We start from the raw sequence: 25,190 nt of genomic DNA on the forward strand, positions 1-25,190 counted from the left end.
ACTTCTGTCTGGCTCTGTTTCCTCAATTATGAAATGGATATAGTAATAGCACCTACCTCTCAAGGTTATTGTGAGAATCAAGTGAAATAATAATTGTAAAGCATGGTATTTTATACACAGTAGGTACTTCCTTTCTTCTTGGCTGACAGGCAGTTCTGCACTCTAAGAGGATCGAGGGCCAATATGGATATGGCATCTCAGATGCCCTTTGAGGATCTAAATACATGAGATGTAGTATGGAAATTTGTACCTTTTAAGTTCATTTTATTTTTGTAGTAATTATTTTTGAAAACTATGAAAATTCTATGGTGTCATGTTGAATTGGCACCTGAGATTGGTGTAGAGGGTTGTTTTTGTATTGTGGTTATTACTAACTTATTGGCCAAGTTCATAATTAAAATATGTGGGATAGAACTCCCAGTGTTCCTAGAAACATCACTTTCTCAAAGTTGTGAAAACATTTTAGATCTCAAGCTGTGTGACATATCCTCTTGGCATACAGGATCGTATTGTGGAAATAACTGGGTTTTTTTTTTCACCTAATTTTTCACATTGTTAAGATTCTTTGTTAGAACAGTATTCTTGGATGTAAGAAAAAAAATTAGTAATATTAGTGTTTAACAATAATGACACATGTTGTGATCATTAAATATTTGACCACTGAGGACCCTATTCAACTCTTAGCCTCCTGATCCTGTAAGACAGCAGTTCTCAAAGTGTAGTCCACAGAAGGGTCCCCAAGACTCTTTAGGGAGTCCTGAAGGTCAAAACTGTTTTCATAATAACACTAAAATATTTGTCTACTAAAACACTCCTACCTTTTTAAACTATGTATCTGGGTGAGGTCAGCTTTTCTTCACATATTTCAACCAAAACTACATTAAAGCAGATTGAATCTAAAAACAGATAAAAGAATCCGCCTGTCTTCTATTAAGCCAGACACTAGAGGTTTACAAAGATATGTAAAACAATGCCAATTTTCTCACTAATTTTTTTTGTTTTACATAAGATGGTTATGTATGTTAACATGTAAAGTTAATAACATTGTTATTTTTGAATGAATTAATAAATATTTTAAAAATTATTAGTCTTAATTTCTGATGCGGTAAATGTTGATAGCTAGAACCCCCATGAACAAAAGTCTTTGAGGTCTTCAATGATTATTAATAGTATAAAGAGGTTCTGAGACCAAAAATCTTAAGAGCTGCTGCTATGTAAATGCTTAGGGAGCCTTCTTAAAAAGAGCCACAAAGTATAACAATAACAATAACAACAGTGGCTCATATTTATATGCTGCTCTAAGGTTTGTGAAACGTTTTGTGTATATTACCTTAACTCATAAGCACTGCATTCCTTAATTTGCTTTTTACAGTTTTCACTTAAGTACTTGTAAGCTCTCCTGAGGCAAGGACTGTGTCATCTATTTATCTATTTATTTATTTAGTTTATTTGATCTACTTATTTATTTAAATTGACCATACCCTGGTATATAACATGACAGACACTCATTCTAGTTGATTTACATTCTCCATTGTTGTAGTAATTTAATGGGAAATTGTTTCTTCATTGCTCTAGATTTCACTACAAAGTTTCAACCTCTAGATGGCAGCAAAGGCTGGCTCTTTGCTTTGGATTTGCAAAAGCAAATCCAAGTTTAACTTGTGGAACCAAAGAACTGCAAGGAGCCATAGAGATCTTCTAGTCCTGACAACTCATTTTAAAGATGAAGAAACGGAGAACTTCAGGAACTCGCCTAGGGTCACATAGCTAGTTAGTCAAGACTTGATTTCATGTCTCTTAGCTCACATCTTGAATTGGGATTATTGCTCTTTTCTAAGTTAAAGGAAAAAAAATAAATATAGACCTAAGAAAATTGTATATCTCTTGGAAGAATTCCATGTCAAAATTGCTATAATAAAGTTTTGTATAGATCTGAACTCTATATGCAAGTACAAATCTATGTAATAACATCTCTGTAAAAAAAAAAAGGTTATATAATAACAAGTCTTTGTAATAAAAATGTGATTTTTTTTCCCTTCTCTACCAAAACCACAGAATGACTTGACAGAGGTCCTAGGTCCCATCAGTATGCATATAACTTGGAGAGATTAAAGATTTTGGGAAACCTCATAAGAGAAAAAGATGAAATAAATAGGTGTATTGTGCTCAACTTAATGCCACAGGTGGAGATTGCATCTATTTACAAGTAGCTGAAGGATACAGATTGCAAGGAGTGGGAAAAATGATTTTCTTTAGGGAATTTGTATTAATTGGGAGTGTGATAGGATGGCAGTTCATAATCACATCATCGAAAGTTTGTAAGAGACCTCAGAGGTCATCTGGTCCAACTTATATCTGATCAGGAACCCTCTCTATGGTAATCCCAATAAGTGATCATCTAGCCTCCATTTGAAGTGATGGGGACCTGCTACCTCCTGAGAAATACCAAACCTAGGGGCAGCTAGGTGATGGAGTGGATAGACCACCAGCCCTGAAGTCAGGAGGACCTGAGTTCAAATGTGGCTTTGGACCAAACACTTGACACTTACTAGCTGTGTGACCTGGATGAGTCACTTAACCCCAATTGCCAAAAAAAAAATGCAAGCTATTTTAATTGTCTTAATTTATGTTTCTGCAATTTCCATCCATTGATTCTCTAATGCCAAGCAGGTCAAGTCTAATGCCTCTTCAAATACTTGAAGATAATTGTGTCCCTCATTGGTCTTTTATTTTCTAGGCTAAGTATTCCCAATTTCTTCAGCCCATTCTGGTATGGCATGATCGATAGTCTTCTCAGCATTCTGGTTGCCTTCATTTGGACCTATTCTAATTTGTCAGTTTGTCAACCCTTTCTAAAATGTGGCACCCATTTCACTTGGTGTATGTATATATACATATATATGTATACATATATATATATATATATATATATATATATATACACACAGATAATCATCAGTAAAGAGTGTAAAAGCAATCTTAGTACATAGGTTCTAGGGCAAGGGTGGGGAACAAAGAATGAACTTATACAAATATTACCATTAGTATTAGTACTCTAAAAGAGTTAAATAAATGTAACTATAAAACTTATAAAACTTTTTGAAGATTCGTATATGTCTGTTGCCCAGTTTTTATATATAGTCCTTTGTGTGACTAGAAGTCATATTATTTAACCCTCTCATTTTGTAAGTAAAGAAACTGAGACGATCTCAGAGAGGATAAGTGATTTACCCATATAGATGGTAATGCATAAGGCCTAGGAGCTAAAGAACTGGAGTCAGAATATTTGTTTACTCTGAATGAAGTCAGATCTTCAGAGTGCTTTGAACTTTTTGAAGCTGCATGGTAAACTTTTATAGAGAAGATGATACTCTTTGAAAATCTCTGCTTCTTTGGACTGACGCTCAAGGACTGCTATAAGACTTAACATTAGCCATAGGTTTTTAAGCAAGACGAGGCTTTGAAAGACCCAGTCATCTTGGCCTTTAATAAGATCAGAAAATTTAGAACAGTAAAAAAAAAAAATCAGAGACCATCCAGTCCAACCCCATCTTTTCACAGAGGAATAAGTTGAGGCAAGAGATGTTAAGTAACTTGTTCAAGGTCACTCAAGTAGTAGCAGAAAGAACTAGAATTCAAACCTATTTCCTCTGGTTTGACTCAATCCAAATCCAGTGCTATTTGACCTTAACCACAGCTTGTAAGAGGTGTTCCAAGCTTCCTGACTTCATCCAGTGTCTTTGCTATGGAATATCTAGGTCAATGTATTGTTTAGTTGACCTTCTTTTCTATATTTTTGTTTAAAATGCACAATTGGAAACAATAGGACTCATAATTCCCTATCTAACTCTGGCTTTTACCAGATTTTTCCTTTCTTTAAGCCCCCAAATGTACTGTTTGCTCACCCTATATATGCTTTGTCTTTATTTACAGTGCTTTCTATGTTTGGGATACCTTCTTCCCATCTTGTGCCTGTTGAAATTCACTTCCTTTCTTTAGCCTTCTCTCACTACCTTTGGAGAACCTTTGATTCCTACCTTAGTTCTCATGTAGCATTATGTAGATTGGGTTCTAGTTTTCAGAGTTTATCTCATGTTCTAAGCAGACTATAAGTTATTCATGTGCAAGAATTGGACCTTATTCCAACTTCTTATGTACTATAGCTCTTGGCACTGTGCCATATACATAGTAAGCATTTAATATTTTTAATTGAATTGTTGGATTGGTAATATAAAGAAAAAATCCTGAAATGGAGGGGAAAAAATCCTCAAAATGTTATTTTTCTTCTTGTCTTTTTTCTTATATACTGCTAACTGGAAAATCATTGCTATTCGGTTGTTGGTGGGGGGAAAAAAATCAAAAGATAACATGACATGCCAAATGACCTAAAGGATTTAGACTACTGTTTTGTATCTTTTTCTCTCTTTTTGTTCAACTTATCATTCCTTTTTAGAATAAGCCTTTGTCACCAAGAATCTAACCCTTTTTCAGGGAAAAGAATCCTTTGGAAGGAATCTTTCCTGTTTAAAATAATTTATCTAATGTTAACTAGTTGGAAGACCCATGAGGTAATTAGATCATATCCATTAACCTTCTGAAAAAAACGTTTGGTTTTAAGTAGATTCCCACTGTTCCTGAGTGTTATGATTTGTGCTCAAGGGCGGTCCAATTTTGAGGTGAAGATTATAGTAATTTGGTCTTTTTAGATTATGATGTAATATGCCTTTGTGGTTTCTAGGCCTTTGACTGGAAAGGGAAATGTACTAATCTGCCTCCCTCCTAACCCCAGTTACTCCTCATTTTTATTTCTACTATGATTAAGCTATGGACAGAGGACAATAGAAGAATAAACTCTGGCTCTAATTAATCCACTCCCTGTTCTATCCATTCATTTCCTTCCTAATCTTTTTTTTTTTCATGCCAGAGAAATATAATTGTATGTAAAAGAATTTATTTAAAATACTAACCTTAAACAACTTGGAACCCTTGCTTGCTTTTTATTTCTTTGTGTCCTTTCCTACATGCGAGTTTTTCTTTTACAGCTTTTTTCTTCCTATTCTCCTCTCCCTTTTGGTTTTCTTTCCAGTTGTGTGATATACATTTCTTCAAGGTTCCCCACTCTTTCTTTCCTCCTCTCCTTTCCCATCTGGCATTTCTTTTCCCCAGTAACTTTGAATTGCCTGTTCCTCTTTATTAATTTCAGTTCCCCATCTTTGTTTCATCTTCCTTATTTATTTCCTTATCCCTTGTTTCCTCTCCCTAGTTCCTTTGGAAGAGGGGAATCTAGGCAAGTAAAAATATGTATTTTTTTTGAAACCAAACAGTACATTGGCTTTTAGCTTTTCATTACGCTGGAAAATCAGAATGCCCAAGCCTTGGTTTTTGCTCTGCCTCTAGTCCATGTAATAACGTTCTTTTTGCAGTTCAGATTCCCTTTCTGTTTTCTGCTTGGCCTAATGGCTTTACTTATCCATTTTCCAAAGTTTATTTGAAAACATATTTTCAGCAGTTCCTGTTTTTTAAATGTTTCTCCCTCATCTGAAAAAGAACATTGGACTAGATGGTCTCTAAGGGCCTCTCCAGTTCTGACTTTTTTTCAGTCTCTTCATTGTTTCTGTAGCAACTCCAATTTTGTCACTAGGGACACACTAATCTCCTGGTATGAAAAAAGAAAAAGTCTGTAGGTGAAAAAGTAGGTCATTTCCACATTCTCCTTCAAGATGCCATTTTTTTTGCTAGTCGGTGTGCAGTCATAGGGAAGTAAGGTCAGAAGTAAGTTGAACACGGTAGCCTCCCTTATTACTGATGCTTGAGTTGCTCTCATCCCCAGCTACTTGGCTTCCATTCTCAATTGCATCATTAGCTGAAGAAAAGTGAAGTAAGAAGTGTTAACATAGATCTCTCTATCTCTTTAGGTCCTTGCAGAGAAGTATCATAGCACAATGAGGAGGTGGAAGGAATAACTTCTTGGACCAAAGTAGCTCTAACATCCTTTAAAATATTCCAAGCACATTCTGTGACAATTGGTCATTTGCTATTGTTGTTCAGTTGTTTTCTGTCATTTCCTACTCTTCATGACCCCATTTGGGGTTTTCTTGGCAAAGATACTTGGAGTGGTTTTCCATTTCCTTCTCCAGCTCATTTTGCAGCTTAGGAAACTGAGGCAAACAGGGTTAAGTGACTTGCCCAGGGTCACACAGCTAGTAAGTGTCTGAGATCAGATTTGAACGAAGGAAGAGGAGTGTTCCTGACTCCAGACCTGGCACTCTATCCACTGTGCCACCTAGTAACAACAAAATAAAGTGGCTTCTCTAGGTTTCTAGAAAGAGTCCTTGGAAAAACTGACATTCAGATTTAGTTATATTTTTATAGTTGCATATGTTCTTGGTTCACTAGACAAGAGACTTTTCAGGTTGTACCTATTTAACCCACCTGTAGGCACATTGGCTTTTAAATTTGATGGAGCTACATTTGCATGGTGATTGTCTCCAACCTGTCATGATGTTGGGGGTGTACAAGTACAAAAGGGAAGAAAGCTAATACATTCACATACAATCACATACAATAACATTTTACATTTGTTATCTCCTTTCTGTGTGCTGGATAGCCTTTTGGTAGAAGAGGTTTGCTTGCCCTGAACTAATTGATACACTGCCATCTTAAAGAGTAAATCTTTCTCTAAACAATGAGTGGTGTGTGCACATTTTTCCAGGAGAGGCCAGCTCAGTGTTTTTTAATCCCTACAGTATCCATAGTCTTTGGAATAATCTCATTGCTATTCATGGGGTAGGTAGCACATTTACAAAGAGTAACACTGATACTGCTCCAGGCATGCCTTTTGTGAAAATACTACTTCAGGTTAATTGAAAGTAACTTGTGAAGCTTGAATTCTAAGCCAAGTCTGCCTCATTGTTATCTGTGTGGCACCATGGGCAAGTCACTTAAACTCATTTACCTGTTTTATAAAGTGAACATAATGATGCATTTCCTTCTCAGACTATCTCATATTTAACTATTTCATATTTATCCTCATTCTGTTTATTCGTTATACACTTATATGTGCACTCTTGTCCTCCCAATGAGAATGTAAGAGATTTTTGAGTAGGACTTTTTCATTCATTGTATTTGCATATACAAGACCTAGACTTAACATTTGATTCATGCTTTTACTTTTAAATTATTTGGAAGCGAATATATAATTGTTTTTCGTTTTTGTGTCCCAGATACCCAGTTCACTGTGCCTTGTGTGTAAATAGGTTCTTATTCAATTGAATATCTGCTTCTTACAATTGTTAGGAAGATGAAATGAGATAATGTATGTAAAATGCTTTCTGGCTACAAATCACTGTATAAATGTCAGCTGTTATTAAAATATGTAACTCAGCCCTTTTGTTTGCTTGTTTGTGAGAAAAATGAATTAGCAACTTCCTCGTATGCTTGTGGCTTTCACTGCTGATAAAGGCAGAGTTCTCAAACTCCTAGAGTGTTTCACAATTGCAGCCTCACAGTTAAACTTAGAGTAATTGTGTATCACTCCTATCAATTGGAATATTTTCAGACTCCAAGAAGGAACTCGGTTCCTAAACGTATTTGCCATCTCTTAACTCCAGATTTTTGGGTTAGGATAGCCATGGGGATGGTCTCATTTAGAAACCTTTCCCCTGCTCACGATTTGTAACTGGACTTGAGGTCAAAAGTAGCACACCACACAAGGGGACTAAAATGTTTTTCACATTGGTGCAGTGTTGCTGAAGCCTGCTTTGGTTTCCAGGGTGAAGTGTCCCTTTTTATGTGTTGCTGGTTTCTTCTCCTATTTCCTGTTAATTTAGCCCAGAAAACAAGAGGGCTACATTTATATGGGCCCCTGCACTAGTGCTCATGAATCTCTGCAAAGCCTGACTTTATTTTTTTAATTGGTAGAACTCTGAAAAACTTAACTAGCTGGTACAAGTACAGCTAACCCAAAGAGAAACTCCTGGAGTTATAATTTTCTTTTTTATTTGCTTGGTGATGAGAATATTGTAGGGTTGGCTCGAGAGAGTCCATCTACAACTACAGTGTAAGGCTCTTGCTATGCATTGCAGCAAATGCTGAAACTTTCCCATGGTGTGCCTGGCATCTTTACCATTGTGTTTGGGTAGTGTAGCCATTGTGTAAACCTTCACTCTCTTGGGAGATTCCATAGTACCTTAGGAGGGATATGCAGTAAGAATGGAGTAGTTCCTAAAATCCAGTTCTCCCTCTTTACTTCGTCTGTTAGTATCACAGAACGTCTGGGTTTGAGTTAAACAAAATTATTAGGCTGTTGCTCTCCCAGTATTCTTTGCTCTATAGAGATATCTAAAAATCATTGAATAGAGAGATTTCCTTGAAACAGGTAGTATTTCCTGCAATATAGCTTCTGAAATAAGTTTTCATTCAAATGGCTTTAAGTAGGACTAGACTATTGTGTTAATACACATTTTCCTGAGCTTGCTCAGGTAGGCACGATGCCATATCCACATCCTCGTGGGAAATGCCAGGCCTCTGGATGGATATTGTATTGTGAACTACGTTGTGATATGAAGTTATTTACAAGCTAACTTTAGTTTCTATTGTTAACATTTTTCCCAGTTGAGCTAACTTAGCAAGAGTTGGATTATTAGATTGGTTAAAATTTAAATTGAAACATTAAGGGCCCCTTTTGAAATCGAAGACAGTTTTTTAGGAGGAAAAAAATTTTAACCCACAAATGTTGGAGAATAGTCATATTACTGGAAGTTGCCTTAAGAAAAGTGGCAATGTTGACATACTTTTTCAGTATGTTTTGATTTATAATACTGGGAAATATGTAGTCAATGACCAGTATTATTCCATGTAGCCTGACCTTTGAAATAGCATTTTCTTGTGGAATAATTTATCTCCATGAAAACAAAACAAAACAACCCATAATGTAGCTTTTAGTTAGCACCTGAAGTTGGATATTCAGAGCCTAACTAATCATTCTTCAGGTATTTATTAAGCACTTAGTATTTGTGCTAAGTGCTAGAGACACAAAGAAATAGGAGAAAATTCTACTCAAGGATCATACATTCTAATGGAGAAGACAACTTGTCTATAATTACATTTAAGATACAAGGTGTATACAAGATGTCTACACAGTAGATAGAATTAATCTGAAAAGGGAGGCCATTAGCAGGTGTTGGGGGAGAAGGAAGACCGGGAATGGCCTCCTGAAGAAGGTTTGACTTTGAGCTGAATCTTGAAGGAAGTCAGGGAATTTAAAAAAGTTAGAGAGGTTGGAGGAAAAAGCCTTCCAGGCATGGGGACAAGAAATGCAAAGGCAGGGAGGTGAGAGACGAGACTACAAATAGGTCGGTGTAGCTCAGTCAGAGTTCATGGAAATGGAGTAACATGTAAACATACTAGAAAATAGTCAGGGACCAAGTTATATACAACTTTAATTGCTAACAGAGGATTTAATATTTGATCCTGGGGATCACAGGTATCCCATTGGAACTTATCGAACAGGAGGGCTGTATGGTCAGACAGACTTAAGATTAGAAGTCCCTTTGGCAGCTGGGTAGAGGATGCATTGGAGTGGGGAGAGAGCTGAGGCAGGAAGACCAGTTAGTAGGTTAGGGTTCTTTTACCTAGGACCCAGGAACTATTTTTTAAAATAATAGTTGTATGTCAATATAATTGGTTTCCTTTGTAATCCCATGCGTATTGTGTTATCTGTTTAACAACATTGTTTTGATAAAGGGTCTATAGATTGCACCAGACTGCCAAAGTGGTTCGTGATACAAAAGTGGTTAGGGAACCTGTGCTGTAGCTTTCTTCTCTGTATAGCTCATCAAACTTTTCACATGGTAGAATGAGAAGCCAGTGTGCAGAGCCAGTTTCTCTACTATCTTCGATAAAGAGTATTATAAATGAATTAATATTTGAGAACCACAAAGTTTGTGTAACTGTAGGAGAGCTTTGAGCGAGTAGCTGTCTAGTAGTTGCATCAACTGTAGGGTTATTCTGCTTTCTACTGTAAGCCTTTCTGGATCTCCATGAATTCTAGTGCCTTGTCTTGTTGGTTATTTCCAATTTATTCTAAATATAGCTCGATTGTACATAATTATTTGCATGTTGTTTGGCACTTTACATTGTGAGGTCCCCAAGAGCAGGGACTACTTACTGTCTTTTGCCTTTCCTTGAATCTCCGGCAAATAGCCCAGTGCCAGACACATAACACATAATAGCCACTTAATAAGTATTTATTAATTGATTGGAGACTCAGGACTTAGGAAGGGCAAAATTATAAAGAGTGATGGAGACCTATAAAGAAAGGAAAGAAAGAGGACAAAGAGAGAGATGGGTTCTTATGACAATGCAGTTATGTGGCCACTTTACTATATCATTAGTTACCTGAACATAAACACACACACACACATATGTGTGTGTTGTGTATATATATATATATATATATATATATATATATATATATATATCTGTATGTATATATGTATGTATATGAATTGGTAGGATTTTTCTTAAAACAAAAAAAACCCAACTAAGTCTTTTAGTCTGAGAAGAATAATACAACAGGGACATTTGGGTTATTGAAAGACTTACATTAAGAAATCCATTTCAGTTTTTCAAGGTATTGCCTTAAGGGAGGTCACAAAATCTTAGTCAGTTTATGATTTTTAAAATGAGTTTTTGAAAAAGTATTATTATACCCAGGAGGGGAGCCTTTAATACCAAAGTTCACATCAGAGTAACATTTTATAACATCCATTCATCTAAAGACCTGATGGAATAACTCCTGAGATATTCCTTAAGTAATACCATGTGGATTCTTTGCTATCATATTATCAAATTATAAAGCACTTAGGTTGTTTATTCATTTAGTTTGTTGAGCTCTCTGAGCATTCCTAACTGTATAATTTTGACTGTTGATAGGATGCCTGGTGCTATGTAGCTGCAAGCTCTGGATTTTTCCATTCTTGACTAAATTTGAAAAAATGTAAAGGGTCCAGCAGAAGGAAAGGAACTTAGGGCTTATTTAAATGAAAGTGGCTTTAAATGTATTTTAAGAAGTGTGTTTTTTTTAACCATTTCTATCCCAGATTGACTTCTGTAAGCAAGGGTGAGAGGCAAAGTCCATATTCCTTCCTTTTCCTTTAGGAACTAACTTTTGCCACATGCTTTATAATTGTATTCTGAACAGTTCCCAAGAAACACAGGATCAAAAATCATGAAATTTTCAAACCGGAAGGAAGCTTAGAAATCATTTAGTCCAACATGGTCATTTTACAGATAGGAAAACAGGCCTAGGGACATGAGGTGACACAAGGAATTAATTTGAAGAAGCTGGGCTGAAGTGGGTGGATTTATTTTCTAGAGTTGAGGCAGGGGAGCTGAGTAAGAATGAGAGCTTCCAGGCATCATCTGCATCTCCATCAAATATCAAGAATTTAAGGAGACTATTTTTTACTGCAAAGACTCCTAGCGATCCTTGAATTCTAGTTAAAGGAGAATCTCTCGGGGGATTCTGTTTCCTACTGACCAGAAGAGGGTGGAATAGTTGAGGTCTAATTCCATCTGGCAGAGTTAGAGCTGTACACATAACACCTGGTAGTTCCTGCCTCCACTCAAGCTTCTAAAATGTTTTCCTCTGCTTATATTTTCCTCTGGCTTGCAAAAATTTTCTTGCAAAGTGATTTTTATGCAGGAAAGAAAAAACGCTGAAGTACAGGAAGAAGGATTTGTGTGATAATTCAATGGAACATCTTTCCCTTTCTGTCTAAAAAGTTTTAAAGTGGAATTCCTTTTTATATAACTGTAGGTATTTTAATATATACCTTTCTGAAATATTATAATGTAATTAATGACAAGCATGAAGAATGTAAAGAAATAGAAAATTATATAAAATGAAAGAAAGTGAAAGCGGAAATGGGACAAGAGTCTCATTGACTTAAATCTCAAAAAATGTTTATGCCAACGCAGAGAAAGAGTTGAGACAGAGGGAGTACTATACAGTTGGGCATAGTTATAGTGGTAATTTGTGTTTTAAAATGTAAATAGTTTAATTGATTTAGATCAGAAATTCTTAACCTTTTTTGTCTCATGGCCCCCTTTGGCAGTCTGGTAAAGCCTGTAGACCCCTTCTCTGAATAATGTTTTTAGATGCATAACATAATATACATGATTATAAAGGAAATAAATTATAGTAAAATTCAGAAATGTATATTTAAAAAGTTCAGGGACCTCAGGTTAACCGTCCCTGATTTAGATGATATTTAAAGTTAATAAAATATGTTACTTCCTTATTTAGAACTCTGCCTCATTCATTCGAACTAATAGAATCAGGACGGAATCTAGACCATAGCAGATAGACAAGTAGCAAATTGGTCATGTTTTTTGTAGACTGACTTATAACATCCCCTCAAAATTCAGATGGAAATCTGCCTTTTCAATCATACTCATTCTCAGATGATTTGTGGCATTATTTTGATGTATATGACGTGCTAGACTCCCCAGAAATATGTGTTCCTGGTGGCTTAACAAGGTCACTCACGTGTCATATGAAGTGATGGTAGGGGTAGTTAACATAGGCAATGCATTTAGCACAGCTCCCAAACTACTCCTAATTGTACTCTTCTAATAACCTGAATATTCCATATTTTTCCTTAGTGGGACTTTGCCAGTTATAAGGTGTTTATCCTGGAAGCTCAGCTCCATAGACTAGCATCATAGCATTTGCTTAGGTAACTGTGTAGAAGGTGTCTAACCCAGTCACCATCTTGCCTTGGTCACATTTTCTGCCCTTCAATGATGATATCACAGATAGCCCCAGTTAATAGGGCACAAGTTTCCAGTTATTGTACAACCCCCTTCCCCCACAATGGTGGTGAATTTGCTTATCTGCCTTCTGTTCTTACTTGTGAAACGACTCAACCCAGATTAGATGGGGCAGTTTTTGGAACCCAGCAAAGCTAGCTGCCTTGTGGCAGTAGTTGGTTTTGGCATCCTTGGCACCATTTTCTAACCAGTTAATAGCCACAGATGATTGTTGCAGCTTAGTTTCTGACTGAAGATGCAAATAATAACACTCAGGAGTAAATAACACTGTCAAGTTTAAGTTTCTAATGTTGGAATACAAGTACTAAACACCAGTACTTATGCCTCTAGAATGAGCCTCTTGTTTCTAAAACTTGTAAATCTCTGTGAACTAAACTTGCATTTCTGTGTTAGCCACCATGTTGCAAAGGTGTTTTTCCTGTTAGCAGCTTATGTGGCTTTTTCAAGGACAGATAAGGCAGATCTCTTTCTCTTTAAAACTATCCATACATTCATTGTACCTTAGGTATTTCACTAATCACTTTTAATGCTATACTGTACTTAGGCCCATATGGTTTCATAACCTTTACTTTTACTGATTATTTTATAGGTAGATCTAGATCTCTACTGGTTTAATAATTCACTCATTTTTCTGAGGGCTGCTAGGTGGCAGCGGATAGAGTGCTGGACCTGGAGTCAAAGAAGACCTGAGTTCAAATTCTGTCGCAGACACTTAAAAGCTGTATCACCCTGGGCAAGTCACTTAAACCTGTTTGCCACAGTTTTCTCATTTGTAAAATGAGCTGGAAAGGGAAAAGGCAAACGATTCCAGTGTCTTTGCCAAGAAAACCCCAAATGATGTCATGGAGAATCAGACAACATGGAAGTGACTGAACAGCAACGTTATCCTGATCTTCCTTTTGTCTCTGCCATTTTCAAAGCCAAAGAGAATTTTTTGGATGAAAAGTGAATGAATTAATGAGAAATCATTTATTAAATCCTTATTACATACAAAGTACTTTGCTTTTTTCTTTGTAAATGAGAAAAATTGCTAAATGATTCAAGTCTAAATGTCTAAAATCAACATTTTCCCTCCTTGTTTAGAGGGGAGTGTTTGTTTAACTTAAGTTTCTTCAAGTTCAGTGATGTAATCCTTGTTACAATTAGCAAACATTTTAGTGACTCCTATATGAATGAGTACTTATGTCTCTTCTGGCTTCCTGGTCCTGCTCTTTCCTAGAGATTGAGAATTGAGTATTATTGTGAAAAAAAATACCAGTAGTTTGTTTCTTTGGAGTTAGGGTGGGTCAGAACAGCTGTCTTTACAGACTTTGGAAGCAGAGTGAATTTATTTTAACTTTTCTTTAGGTTGCTATATAATGAAATAATCAAAGAAGTGGTTATCTAGAAATCTGATCCATGTAAACCAGTTTCATCTGTAAAATGAGGGCATTGGTTTATATGTCCTCCAAAGTCCCTTTCAGCTCTGAGTATGTGTCCTCACTTGTAGCATTGTAGTGTTGAAGGTGTAGTGGGAATGTTTTCTTTATTCGTTTCCTTCAAACCTCAGCTCAAGCATCACCTTTTCTCCTTTCCTGATTCCTTCAGCTCTTCTTGCCCTGCCTGAAAAAATTGCCTTGTATTTATTTTGTTTATATTTTGTATACTGGATCCCTCCTAGTTCTAGTGCCTTTGCTCTGTTATTTCCACTTTCTCCAGTAAGTAGCCTGTTTGTACAGTTATTTTTGCCTATTGTCTCCTCCATTAGATTGTAAGCTCCTTCACTGCAGACTGTCTTTTACATTTTTTTGTATCCCCAGTGCTTAGCACTGTGCCTGACATAGAGTAGGTACTTAACAAGTGTTTATTTGCCTGATGACATGTATATGTTATGTCCCTTAATAGAATGTAAATTACTTATGAGGAAGTGTTGTTTTATATTTTTGTTTATCTAGAGATCCTAGCATAGTGACTGGCACATAGTTGGGGCTTAATAAATCCTCACTGATTGATTTGACTCTAGGAATACTCTTGGTTTAGACCAGGGATGGGGTCTAAACTGCATAGTTTTCTACTGCTGCATAGTATTCTACAACTGTTGACCACTTTCAATCCCATCCTAACTGTCTTGGGCTCATTATTGGGCTCTAGTCCATGAGGTCAGAGCAGTAAGAATTACCAGCTGTGCCAGTCCCCATAGTGGTTTTGTGATGGAGTACCAAGTAGCCATTAGAGGCTAAAACTGAGACTGCCTCACTCCTTTTCACTTGTAACGTAAGTTGGACTGGAATTCACAAAGTTAAGACTAGCCAACTGTGGTAAAACAGTGTTGAAGTATATATTCAAGCCCATCTCAAGTATAGTAATTCGTAAATTCAAATGATAGAGGGGATTTAAGTTTCAGTAGTCCTATAGCCAGGTTGAAAGACAACTATTTAAAGAAACGTGAATTGGGATTTTAGATTATTGATGCCCCGTCCTGGATTTGCTATAGTGCAGGTTGTCTCCAGTAAGTAATCTTGAGAATTGTCATTAAATTATCAATAAACAAACGTAAGTTAAGAAAAAAAATCCTCTCAATTTATTTGGATTTTAAACATCTTTCAGTACTTTAGTGAAGGAAGAATACTATGAAATCTAGCAAACCAGTCCAAAAAGATTTTTAGGGTCTGAGACTTTGAATTGTGGGGAAATTAAAATTTGGGCCTAAATGGAATCTAGAATTTGAAAAAAGTGATGCCATTTCATTTTAATATAAAAATAATCTCCTTTATATCTTTTAAGATCCTTTTTGTTTTTCACTTGAAAAAACATAGTCAACCTTACCCAACACTATCTTCCTTGACTGGTTTTGCTTTTCTACTTAAAGATTTCCTGATGCTACCTCCTACCTCTGGCCATGCCATCCTGATTTCTGTGTCTCTTCTGTGATGCCAATCTGTTGCCAAGTTCTGTTGATTTTACATTTCTAATATTTCTCCCACATGCCTCCTTTCCTCCCCTGACACTCTTGCCACTTGCTGCTGGTCCTCAGTACCTCATGCTTGTGGGCTATTATAATAGCTTTATGGTTGGTCTCCCTGCCTTAAGCCTCTCTCCAGCACAGTCCATCCACCATTTATTGCTATCATGTAATCTTCCTAAAGCTTAGGTCTGACTGTTTCACCTCCCCTATTCAATAAACTCCATTGTCTCCCTGTCACCTTGAGCATCAAATAGAGCATCCTGTTTGTAGTGCAATACCCTTTATAACCTGCTTCTCCTTTGAAGTCTTCTTAAAACTTATTCATTCTCACTCTTTGATCAAGATCAAGTGACCCTTGGGCTGCTTTTCATTCCTCACACAAGACACTCCATCTATTGACTCCATACGTTTTCACCACCTGTTCCCCATTCCTGGCATTCTCTCCCTTTCTGCCTTGTTGATTCCCTGACTTCCTTCAAATCCCAGCCAAAATCCCACCTTCTGTAGGAAGCCTTTCCTGATCCCACTAAAGGCTGGCACCTTCCCTTGGTTGTTCTTCACCTTTAGTTTATCCTGTATCTCTTGTTTGCACATAGTTGTGGACATGTTTTCCCTCCGATTAGACTGGGAGCTCCTTCGGAGCAGAGATTGTCTTATGCCTGTCTTTTTATCCCATGTGCTTAACAAAGTACCTGGAATATAGTAGGCATTTAATAAATGTTTATTAAATATATAAAAAGATGAGGGAAGGTAGAAATCTTCCATATGGCACCAATACAAAGAAATATATTTTCAAGTGAAGAAAGATACAATTTTCTTTTATGGCTTTTTAAAACCTAACCATAAGTATGTACTTCTAAAGTATATGGTTATGTTTTTCGTGACTAGATATTTCAGAACCCATCATCATCTTTGCATGACCTGTGAGATGTTTTTAGCCCTTAGAAGTTTAGGAGTGGCTAACTGGGTGGGAGGAAGAGGAGACCTCAGAATGGGGAGACGATTTCGTTTTATGTCCTACCCCCATGCCATCTTTTTGTTGTTCGTGTGGACAGAAAATCCTGCAGCATAAGAAAAGGGACAGAATTTTACAAGCTTTTCTCTATTTAAGTTAGTTAAATTATCTAACAATCTCTGTTACAGTACCCTTATCAGAGCTGTTTCATTTTTATTCTCACACACACACACTCACACATTTTTCAGGAGTCAGACAACATATTTTAAAATTATGAATAGCTGTTAATTGGTAGTATGTGAGAGGAAAACACTACAAAACTTAGTTCTGCTTAAAGGGATATGTGCCTGGGATGGTGCAAGGAGAATACACTGGGGAATAGGAAATGAGTCCTTTAATGTATTAAGATGAGAGGGGGCATTTTCTACCCTTGAGCTTATAACACACCCTCATGTAACACTGTAAATGTTTTTTTTCCTTTGAATAACAAAAGTGCAATTTTTTTAAATGAGAAATTATCCTATATTGAAAGGTAGGAGGTGCTTAATGTTTTTGATAGTCTAAACAGTGATTTATACTTTTATTACTTCAAGATCCAGCTATACATAGATGATTTTGTAGGAAAAATTAATTATTTAGAGGTTTAAAAAATGGGAGATATTTTTCGTAAGTCATTAAAGGTCTTTGCTATATATTCAGTTTAGGGGAAGTTGAAAAACAAACAAACTTAGGAAAGATCTGTTAATCTGTTAGTATGCCTGAAATTTTATGTTGTTTTTAAAGTGTGAACTAAAATAAGTCTAATGTCTTTCTGGTAGAGAAATCCCTCTGAAAGAAAGTAACTCTGAAAAAGCTGTTTTCTTCAGATTTGAGATTAACACTTGGGTTGGTTGGCTACAGAAGAATTGATCTAGGATGACAAAAAGACAGTTAGTGCTTTGGAACCATGGGCATTGGCACAGAGAAATGTCATCATGGTGAAAACTCTGTAGTCCTTTAGTCTTTTTTTTTTCAGTCCTTTAGTCTTAAGTAAATATTTAGCTTCACATTGTAGTAGACACTGATTCCATGTAGTAATGGATATAGCTTAGGGCATAAGAGACTGCAGTACAAAGCCCTGATGTTCTTGAGTTCTTTCTGCTGCCTCTTTGAGTTGTGACTGACCAGTCATCTCTCTCAAACACAAGGCATTTAACTTCTTGTGGCTGCTGTTGAAGTAGATATAATTATTTAAGGAACATGGCAGTTAAGAACTCTGAAACTCTCAGAAGTTCAGAGGCTGAGTATGGAATGATTTTAGTTGATGCTAGTAAATAATGCCTGTCTTTTAAGACTAAGACTTTATGTGTAATTTCTTTAAAAGGTTTTATTTAAAATTTAAAATGACTAAAACTCCTTTAAACTGTTATGTATTGTGTAGTATCTTTCCTCCTAGCTAGGTCACTGCTGGTTCCCAAGATAAATGTGTCTAAACACAAGCTTTTCCATGCATCGCCAGACTCTGATTTTTGCCAAACTCACTGGATAATGATGCAATCCTGTGAAGTTGGTGTTGGAGTTCATCACCATGGAGGTGTTTCTGTCAACAAAACCTTAGCTTTATAGTCCTGTAATAATTGATTATACAGAAAAAGCAGAGGATGCTTATGAAGGGAGGAAGATTGGTTTTATTTTTAAATACTTCTCACAGTTAAGAGTGATGAGATGAACTATTACAAATGTGGGACTATGAAAACTGACCTCATTGAATTAATATAGTGGTTTTAGCTGGAAAAAGGAAAGAGGTGATGGGCTGATTTGTCTTGGAACTCAGTCTAATTCAGTAACTCACAACATGCAGTGGGTCTCCCAAAAGTTTCATTCAGTCTTTGGACCGATCGATAAATCCTATAATCCAGGCTCAAAATACTTTAGGAATTTGAATGGACCAGTTCCTTTTAAATTATAAAGGCCACAACTGGTAACTAAAGAAGAATCAGTTCAGGTTATGTATGTAATCACTCTATGCACTTTTCTTTTTTCCCTCAAGTGAGTTCATTCTGAGTATCATTGGCTTTTATTTTCTTGTTGAAATTAAAAACAAAAACAAACTTATGACATAAGCTGAGTATAATCTAGTTATTAGAGGTGTGGTATCAAGGAAAAAACCTCAAGTCTTTTGTGCACTGAATTGGAACAGAGTTACACTATGTCTTCTTTGAAACTGGTTCAGTAACTGTTCTAAGCACAAAGCTTGTTACGTGACAATAGCTGACAGTATAGGTTGGATTTTTTTTCTTTTTGTATTTTTAAAAGAGTCATAGAAAATTAATAAACCCTTAGTTGCCCTTAGAAAACTTTCAATTTTTTGGCCGGTCATAGACCTATTTTTCAAAGATAGTGGTTCCTATCCTCATTTGGGGCTCAGAGTATGCAAATCAACTTTAACAATAGCTTACATAAAATAATTCTAAATTGAAATAGAAACACATGCTAGACTATCTGTTCTTTGGAGATGTTTGTGCCATTCATCCCCTTCTTTTAGTGTGGATATTCAAAAGCAAATGGGTAGTAGGTCTTGTTTTAAAGGGTAGAATTAAAAGACACTTTTAAATGTAAAATAAAATTCTGATGTACATGCAAAAATATAACACAAGATGACCAAAAGAAAATCCAGCAAGCAATGGTAAAAATAACAAATTATTTACTGTTTTATAATGTTAAAATATTTCACCAAGACAAATTGCAGTCAAAATTAATGTGAGTTATGGAAAATGAAATACATAAAGATGCATTTATACAAGTGCAGACTAAATATTTTCCATACAGGTAGGTAAATGGAAAAAACAAAAAACAAACGATATACAGTAAGTGCACACTTGATATGACTATGCAGGCAAAACTTAGTTAGTTTTATATATTCTTGTACAGTTCATGCACAAATCTCTCCCAAAGTAAAAGTTCAGTTGTTGTTTTTTTTTAATTTGGAGAGAGGTAAGAAGAAAGGGGAGGGGGGTAAGTTCCTTATAAGAATGTCAGTGTGGATGATGATGATGAGGGGTCAGTTATATATATTACTTACTGTAATTTGTGATTGTCGAGGGAGGGGAGTGGCCGTTGGTGTGATAGTAATACTGCTGGTGACTTTATTTGTCGCTTTGCCTGCTGTTCCATTAATTAGGGCCGGAGTTCGGTTATCTTGTGGCAGAGTTGAAGGACTGGCAGGCCTCACAGGACTGGCCACAGCTTGCATGTAAGGGCTTCCTAAGTGAATGTGGATTTTGTTATCCTCAGTAGTTATCACACTTGAACCATTGCTGTTTGACCTTTGAAACTGCCACGCTGACTGTCTCTCTGGGGAAACTCTGAAGACAGTGTGCTTGGCACCTATCTCCACCGGCTCTGGGGACCGTCCCTGTTCTGGGGAGCTCGCTGAACCAGTTACAGCCAAAACATGAATGGGAGACATTGTCCTTTCGGGAGTTATAGAGCCACAGGATTCTGGGGTTGGTGCTCTGGCAAAGGTAGCCATGGTAATAGGGGATGTGCCTTGCTCTGAGTTTATGGGGCTGTCAGTAGAGGTTTTTGACTTTACTGGTGTTATGGAGGCATTTTGAATAATGGTTATTCTTTGCTTTGGAGTACCACAATTGGGTATCACTGCAGTGCTTGTATAAGAGTGAGGACTTTCTGTAGTAGGACTTGTGATTTCAAGAGTGGCTGTATTTTGCCCATGGTCTGGAGTAACCTTTATGTGAAGAGGTTGACCAGGTGTGTGACTTAGGACCAAATCCCCAGGTTGCACATAACTTCCATTCTGCTTGGCTGGTATTTTTCCATTCTGAGGATGACCTTCCTTGGATTTCATCCAGGGGATCCATAACTTCCTGTTGACCGGATGTGCAGTAGATGAGTTACATTTGAAGGACACTGTTGGCTCATTATCATTGGGTTCTTCATCCTCATTATCGCTTTCCTCATATAACTGCCCATTAATTACAGCTCGTTCCAAAGGAATGAGACTTTTGTAATCAGGAGGTTCATTGTCTGCTGGTTCAGTTTGGACTTCTTTAGAAAATACTTGAAGGTCAGAAAATCTTCTTCCATTAAGACTGGGTCGGAGACTCTTACTGAAATGCCGATACCTTTCTAATTCTTTAGTGAGGTTTTCAATCTCTCTTCCTAAGTCCCTGTTTCGGTTTTCTTGTTGATTGAGTTTCTTTTGTAGAATTGTATGGTCACCCTGTAAGTGACATATTAAGTCTTCAGTTGCCATATATTCATGAATTTTCTCCTTTAATGCATCTACCTCCCTTGAGAGGTGGCCAGACTTGGCTTCTTCCTCTTTAAGCCTTTTGAAAAGCCACTGTTCCTGACTGGACTCTGTCTTTTCTGCTAACTTGTACCTAGCAAGTTCCATTTTAACATCCTCAAGCTCCTCCGATAGAAATTTAGCCTTGTCTCTTTCATTAGCATAGCGTCTCTCAAGAGACTCATATTCATCTTCTGTTTTCATGAGATCGTCTTCAATAGCTTTCATGTCTTTTAATTTATGCTTCAGCCTCTCCACCTCTTGGGAAAGCTCTTTAATCTTATTGTTTTCTTGGTGTACAGCTATTGTCGACTTACCAGTCTCTTGTTTTGATTTGTTTTTGAGAAAATCTTTCTCAATAGCTTCTAATGATTGGAGTCTCTTTTTCAGAATGTTAACTTTTGACAAGAGATCATTTCCTTTCTCTTCTTCTGCTTTAAGCTTGATTTTCAGTTCATCCCTCTCTTTGGTCACATTATATACCTTTTCCTCCACATCCGTTTTGGACTTTAGCGCTCTTTTGCTTTCCTCAATTAACTTTTCAGTTACCAATGTCACTTTACTTTGTTCTGCTTGAAGCTGAGATGTAACAGCTTGTAGCTTATCTTCCGTCTGCTTCATTTTTTCACTCATCGTTTTCCGTTCATCAACCAGCATCACTGTCAGTGTTTTCAGTTTAGTTAAATCCTCTTTTAGGGTGAATTCTGTCTTCTCCAGCTTATTCTCAATGGTTTCCAACTCTTTGAGTCTCACTTTTAAACCATCTAGTTCTTGAGACAATTGCTTTGTTGTCATCTTTTCTTTTTCTAGATTGCATTTCAGAGCGTGACACTCCAGCTTGCTTTTGCTGAAGGCATCTTCCAGTTTTTCCAAATCCATAATCCTCTTGTTGAGTTTGTCAACCTCCAGTTTAAAGTCCTTACTCTGGGATGTCTCCTTTTCCAGCCTTTGGTGGAGATCTCGGCACTGCTCTTCCATTTTTATGAGCTCTTCATCTTTGCCTTCCATTTCTAGTACTCTTTTCCTGAGTTCTTCCACTTCTGCCAGGATGCTGGAATTACCACCTTCTCCCTTGTTGATCTTTTCTCTTATTTCTTGTAATTCTTCTTCTGCTTTTCGTAAAGACCTATTTGTCTCCTCCAGCTCATCAATTTGGCGGCTGAGTGCTGCTAGTTTTAGCCGGAGCTGCCGATTTTGGCTGTCCTCATTGGTGAGTTTGGCCATTATTGCTTCCTGGCCCTTGTGGAGCTCCTCGGTTTGTCTTTGCAGTTCTCTTTCTAGCCTGCTTGCCTTGTGCTCTTCTTCCTGAACTTTGGCTTCAGCAACGGCCAGTTTCTCGTGTGCTTGCTCAGCAGTCGTGGTCAAGTCTTGGATTTTCTGACTCTGTAGGTTGAGCTGTTCAGTGAGCCTCTGTTGTTCATCCACAACCATCAAAGCAAATGATTTCAGTTTGGTCAGCTCCTCCTTGAGTGCGGAGACCTTCTTCTTGTTCTCTTGTTCTCTTTGTTTGTGGTAGTCTGTTTCTTGGTCTATTAGCTTTTTAAATCTGAAAAACACAAAGTGCATTCTGTTTTACTACTTTTGCTTTAGTGGATTGTTTGGGCGTAGTTAATCATTCTGTAATTTTGGAAATCGACATCACTGGCTAAAGGACAATATTTGGAAGACAGTTCGGTGTGTAAATAAATAGGGTGTGGGATTTTGAATCAAGAAGACCTGGCTTCCCATCCTGCCTCCTAGACTTACTTACTAGCTTTGTTATCTTGGGCAAGTCCTTTAGCTTCTCTGGCCTCAGTTCTTCATCTGGCAAATATTTGGGGGTGTGTAAGTGATAGAGTTGAAAGTGATGGCCACCTAAAAAAAAAAGGTGGCCCTTTTCCACCTAAAATTCTATGATTCTATGGATACTTTATTTTTTTGGAGGGGCGGGGAACCTAGATAACAAGTTTAGATGCTTGCTTGGTGCTCTTACCTGATAATAGTTTTGGTTTCCAAAGAATGCTGGAGGGGGAAGAGAATCTGTGAATAAGGATGATGCCGTTTTAGCCTGGAGACCATCATCTGAGGGCTTTAGCTTAAGCACTTTTACTCAGGGTTTATAATGAGTGGGAGGTTTAGCTTTTAAAATCCAAACTTCCTGACTTGCTAAAAATCTTAAGATTCTGATTCAGTTCTTTTACTTTGTTGATATACAAACACTGAAGAAGCACTGATCACAGAGGACATAATTTTGACGGTAGAAAGAACTCTAGATTTAAAGTTAGAGGACCTGATTTCTTGTTCTGCTACTTAGCACTGCCTGGATAAATTTAAGAGCGATCCTCTCCTTTGTGTCTCAGTTTCCTGGTCTATAAAAATAAAATCTAGACTTGATGACTTCTTAGGGTTTCGTCCAGTTCCAAATCTGCATATGATACTGTGATTTTGCTGCATTGAGAACAACAACTAGAATTCAGAGCTAACTCTTATTTCAGAGTTTCATCAAGGCAGATGCCTACTTTTCTTCCACCTTTCCCCCAAAACAAAACAAAGCACTTAATCCAGTTTGCAATGTTTTTCTCTATAGCCTAGTAAATAGTCTTTGTGAATTGATGTATATGAAAAAAAAATCCTTATTGGGTAGGCAACCCTCTGGTAATGAGCTTTCTAGAACTTAACCAGACAGATCATCTGACAATAGACCTATTAGGACTGAAAACTAAAATGCTAGTCCTTTTCTCCAAAGCCTTTCCAGTTCGGTAAAAAATGCCAGAATTTGCCTTATTACCTACCTCTTTGACCTTGGACAAACCGCTTAGCTTCTGTGGGTCCCAGTTTCCTTGCTTCTAAAATTGGGGAGTTGGGCTAGTGAATGGGAATAAGCATTTATAAGACCCAACTATGTGCCAAGTCCCGTGCTGAGGCTTTACCATTATTATCTCATTGATCCTCACAACAACACTGGGCGGTAAGTACGATTATTATCCCCATTTTACAGTTAGGAAAACTGAGACAAAGTTAAGTAATTTGCGCAGGGTCAAATAGCTAGAGAGTGTCTGGGGCCATATTTGAACTCAGGTCTTCCTGATTTCTGGCCCAGTGCTCTATCTACTGCACCACCTAGCTGACCTAGATGGCTAAAAGGAAGCTTTGGCAGTTTTCTAGCAGGCTGGAAAATTATACATTCTTGTATTTTAAATTTTATTGTTGTTGTTCAGTCATTTCAGACCTGGCTGACTCTTTGTGATCCCATTTGGGGTTTTCTTGGCAAAGATACTGGAGGAGTTTGTTGTTTCCTTCTCCAGCTCATTGTACAGTTTGAGGAAATTGAGTTAAATGACTTGCCCAGGATCACACAGCTAGTACAAGTCTGAGGTCAGGTTTGAACTCACTCCAGTCTCAGAACTCTATGCACACTGCATCACTTAGCTGCCCAAAATCATTGTCATCCTTGCTGAAAGAGGGCTGTCTTTGCTACACATCTGCAGTCTCAGGATTATAGAGAACATGGGAAAAAGAGACAGGAAACAGTCATAGGTTCCTGTGAATATGCTCGTGATCCTGCTTGGTCTTTGGGACTACACCTGTTACTTGACTTTGTATATATAAAGAGAAGTTTCTGAACTAGGATTGGAAGGAACTGGATTTTTTTAGTAGTGGCTAGCAGCTTTGTATTCTCTTAGCCACAGACTTCATAGATAGTTAGATGGAGATAGTTTGTGAAAGAGTTTCTCTGAAAGGCCAACTGGCCGCTGTGGTATTTGAACTTTGGCCACATATTTACAACTTTGGCTTACGTGTGCTGATATTTAATTTCTCAATAACACTGTGTGGTATTTGAATCAATTCATCTTGAGTCAGGTTGATTTGAGGCTCATTGAGCATTGTATGTTCTTAGGCTGCCATCCTTCAATGAGATTGGAGTAGGTTTGTCTTTAGTTCTATTATATGGGATTGTGTTTTTTTGAATTATTTTGTTGAGAAAAGATTTTTTGATAGTAGATAACCCTCAAGCAAAATGCATCCTAAAATGCAGAATCTTCCATAATTCACCATTTCTTTTAATCTGCCTGATGGATCATCCCATTTTTCCTTAGTCTTTAAAAGGATTATATTAATTATACTTTAATTGTATTATATTAATTGTAACTTAGTACGATTATAGTTTCGTTAATTTTTAATGA

The 25,190-nt window shown here is 37.0% G+C and overlaps 2 protein-coding genes across 4 annotated transcripts in view; one reads left to right on the plus strand and one right to left on the minus strand.

The window, feature by feature from the left end:
• Positions 1 to 25,190, plus strand: part of CMSS1 (cms1 ribosomal small subunit homolog) — a 414,201-nt gene that overhangs the window by 11,138 nt on the left and 377,873 nt on the right. The window lies entirely within an intron of this gene.
• The window catches only part of FILIP1L (filamin A interacting protein 1 like), a 342,434-nt gene that overhangs the window by 3,207 nt on the left and 314,037 nt on the right, over positions 1 to 25,190 (minus strand). The window contains exon 6 of one of the 2 annotated variants that reach the window (XM_078146651.1): positions 19,798 to 22,573. In XM_078146651.1, coding sequence (XP_078002777.1) covers positions 19,798 to 22,573 — 2,776 coding nt within the window. Of the gene's footprint in view, positions 1 to 19,402; positions 22,574 to 25,190 lie in introns of those variants that run through there. The other variant, XM_020978329.2, reaches the window with a different exon arrangement.

Source organism: Phascolarctos cinereus, unplaced genomic scaffold, assembly GCF_003287225.1.
Source record: "Phascolarctos cinereus isolate Bilbo 61053 unplaced genomic scaffold, phaCin_HiC Scaffold_726;HRSCAF=1367, whole genome shotgun sequence".
NCBI lineage: Eukaryota > Metazoa > Chordata > Mammalia > Diprotodontia > Phascolarctidae > Phascolarctos > Phascolarctos cinereus.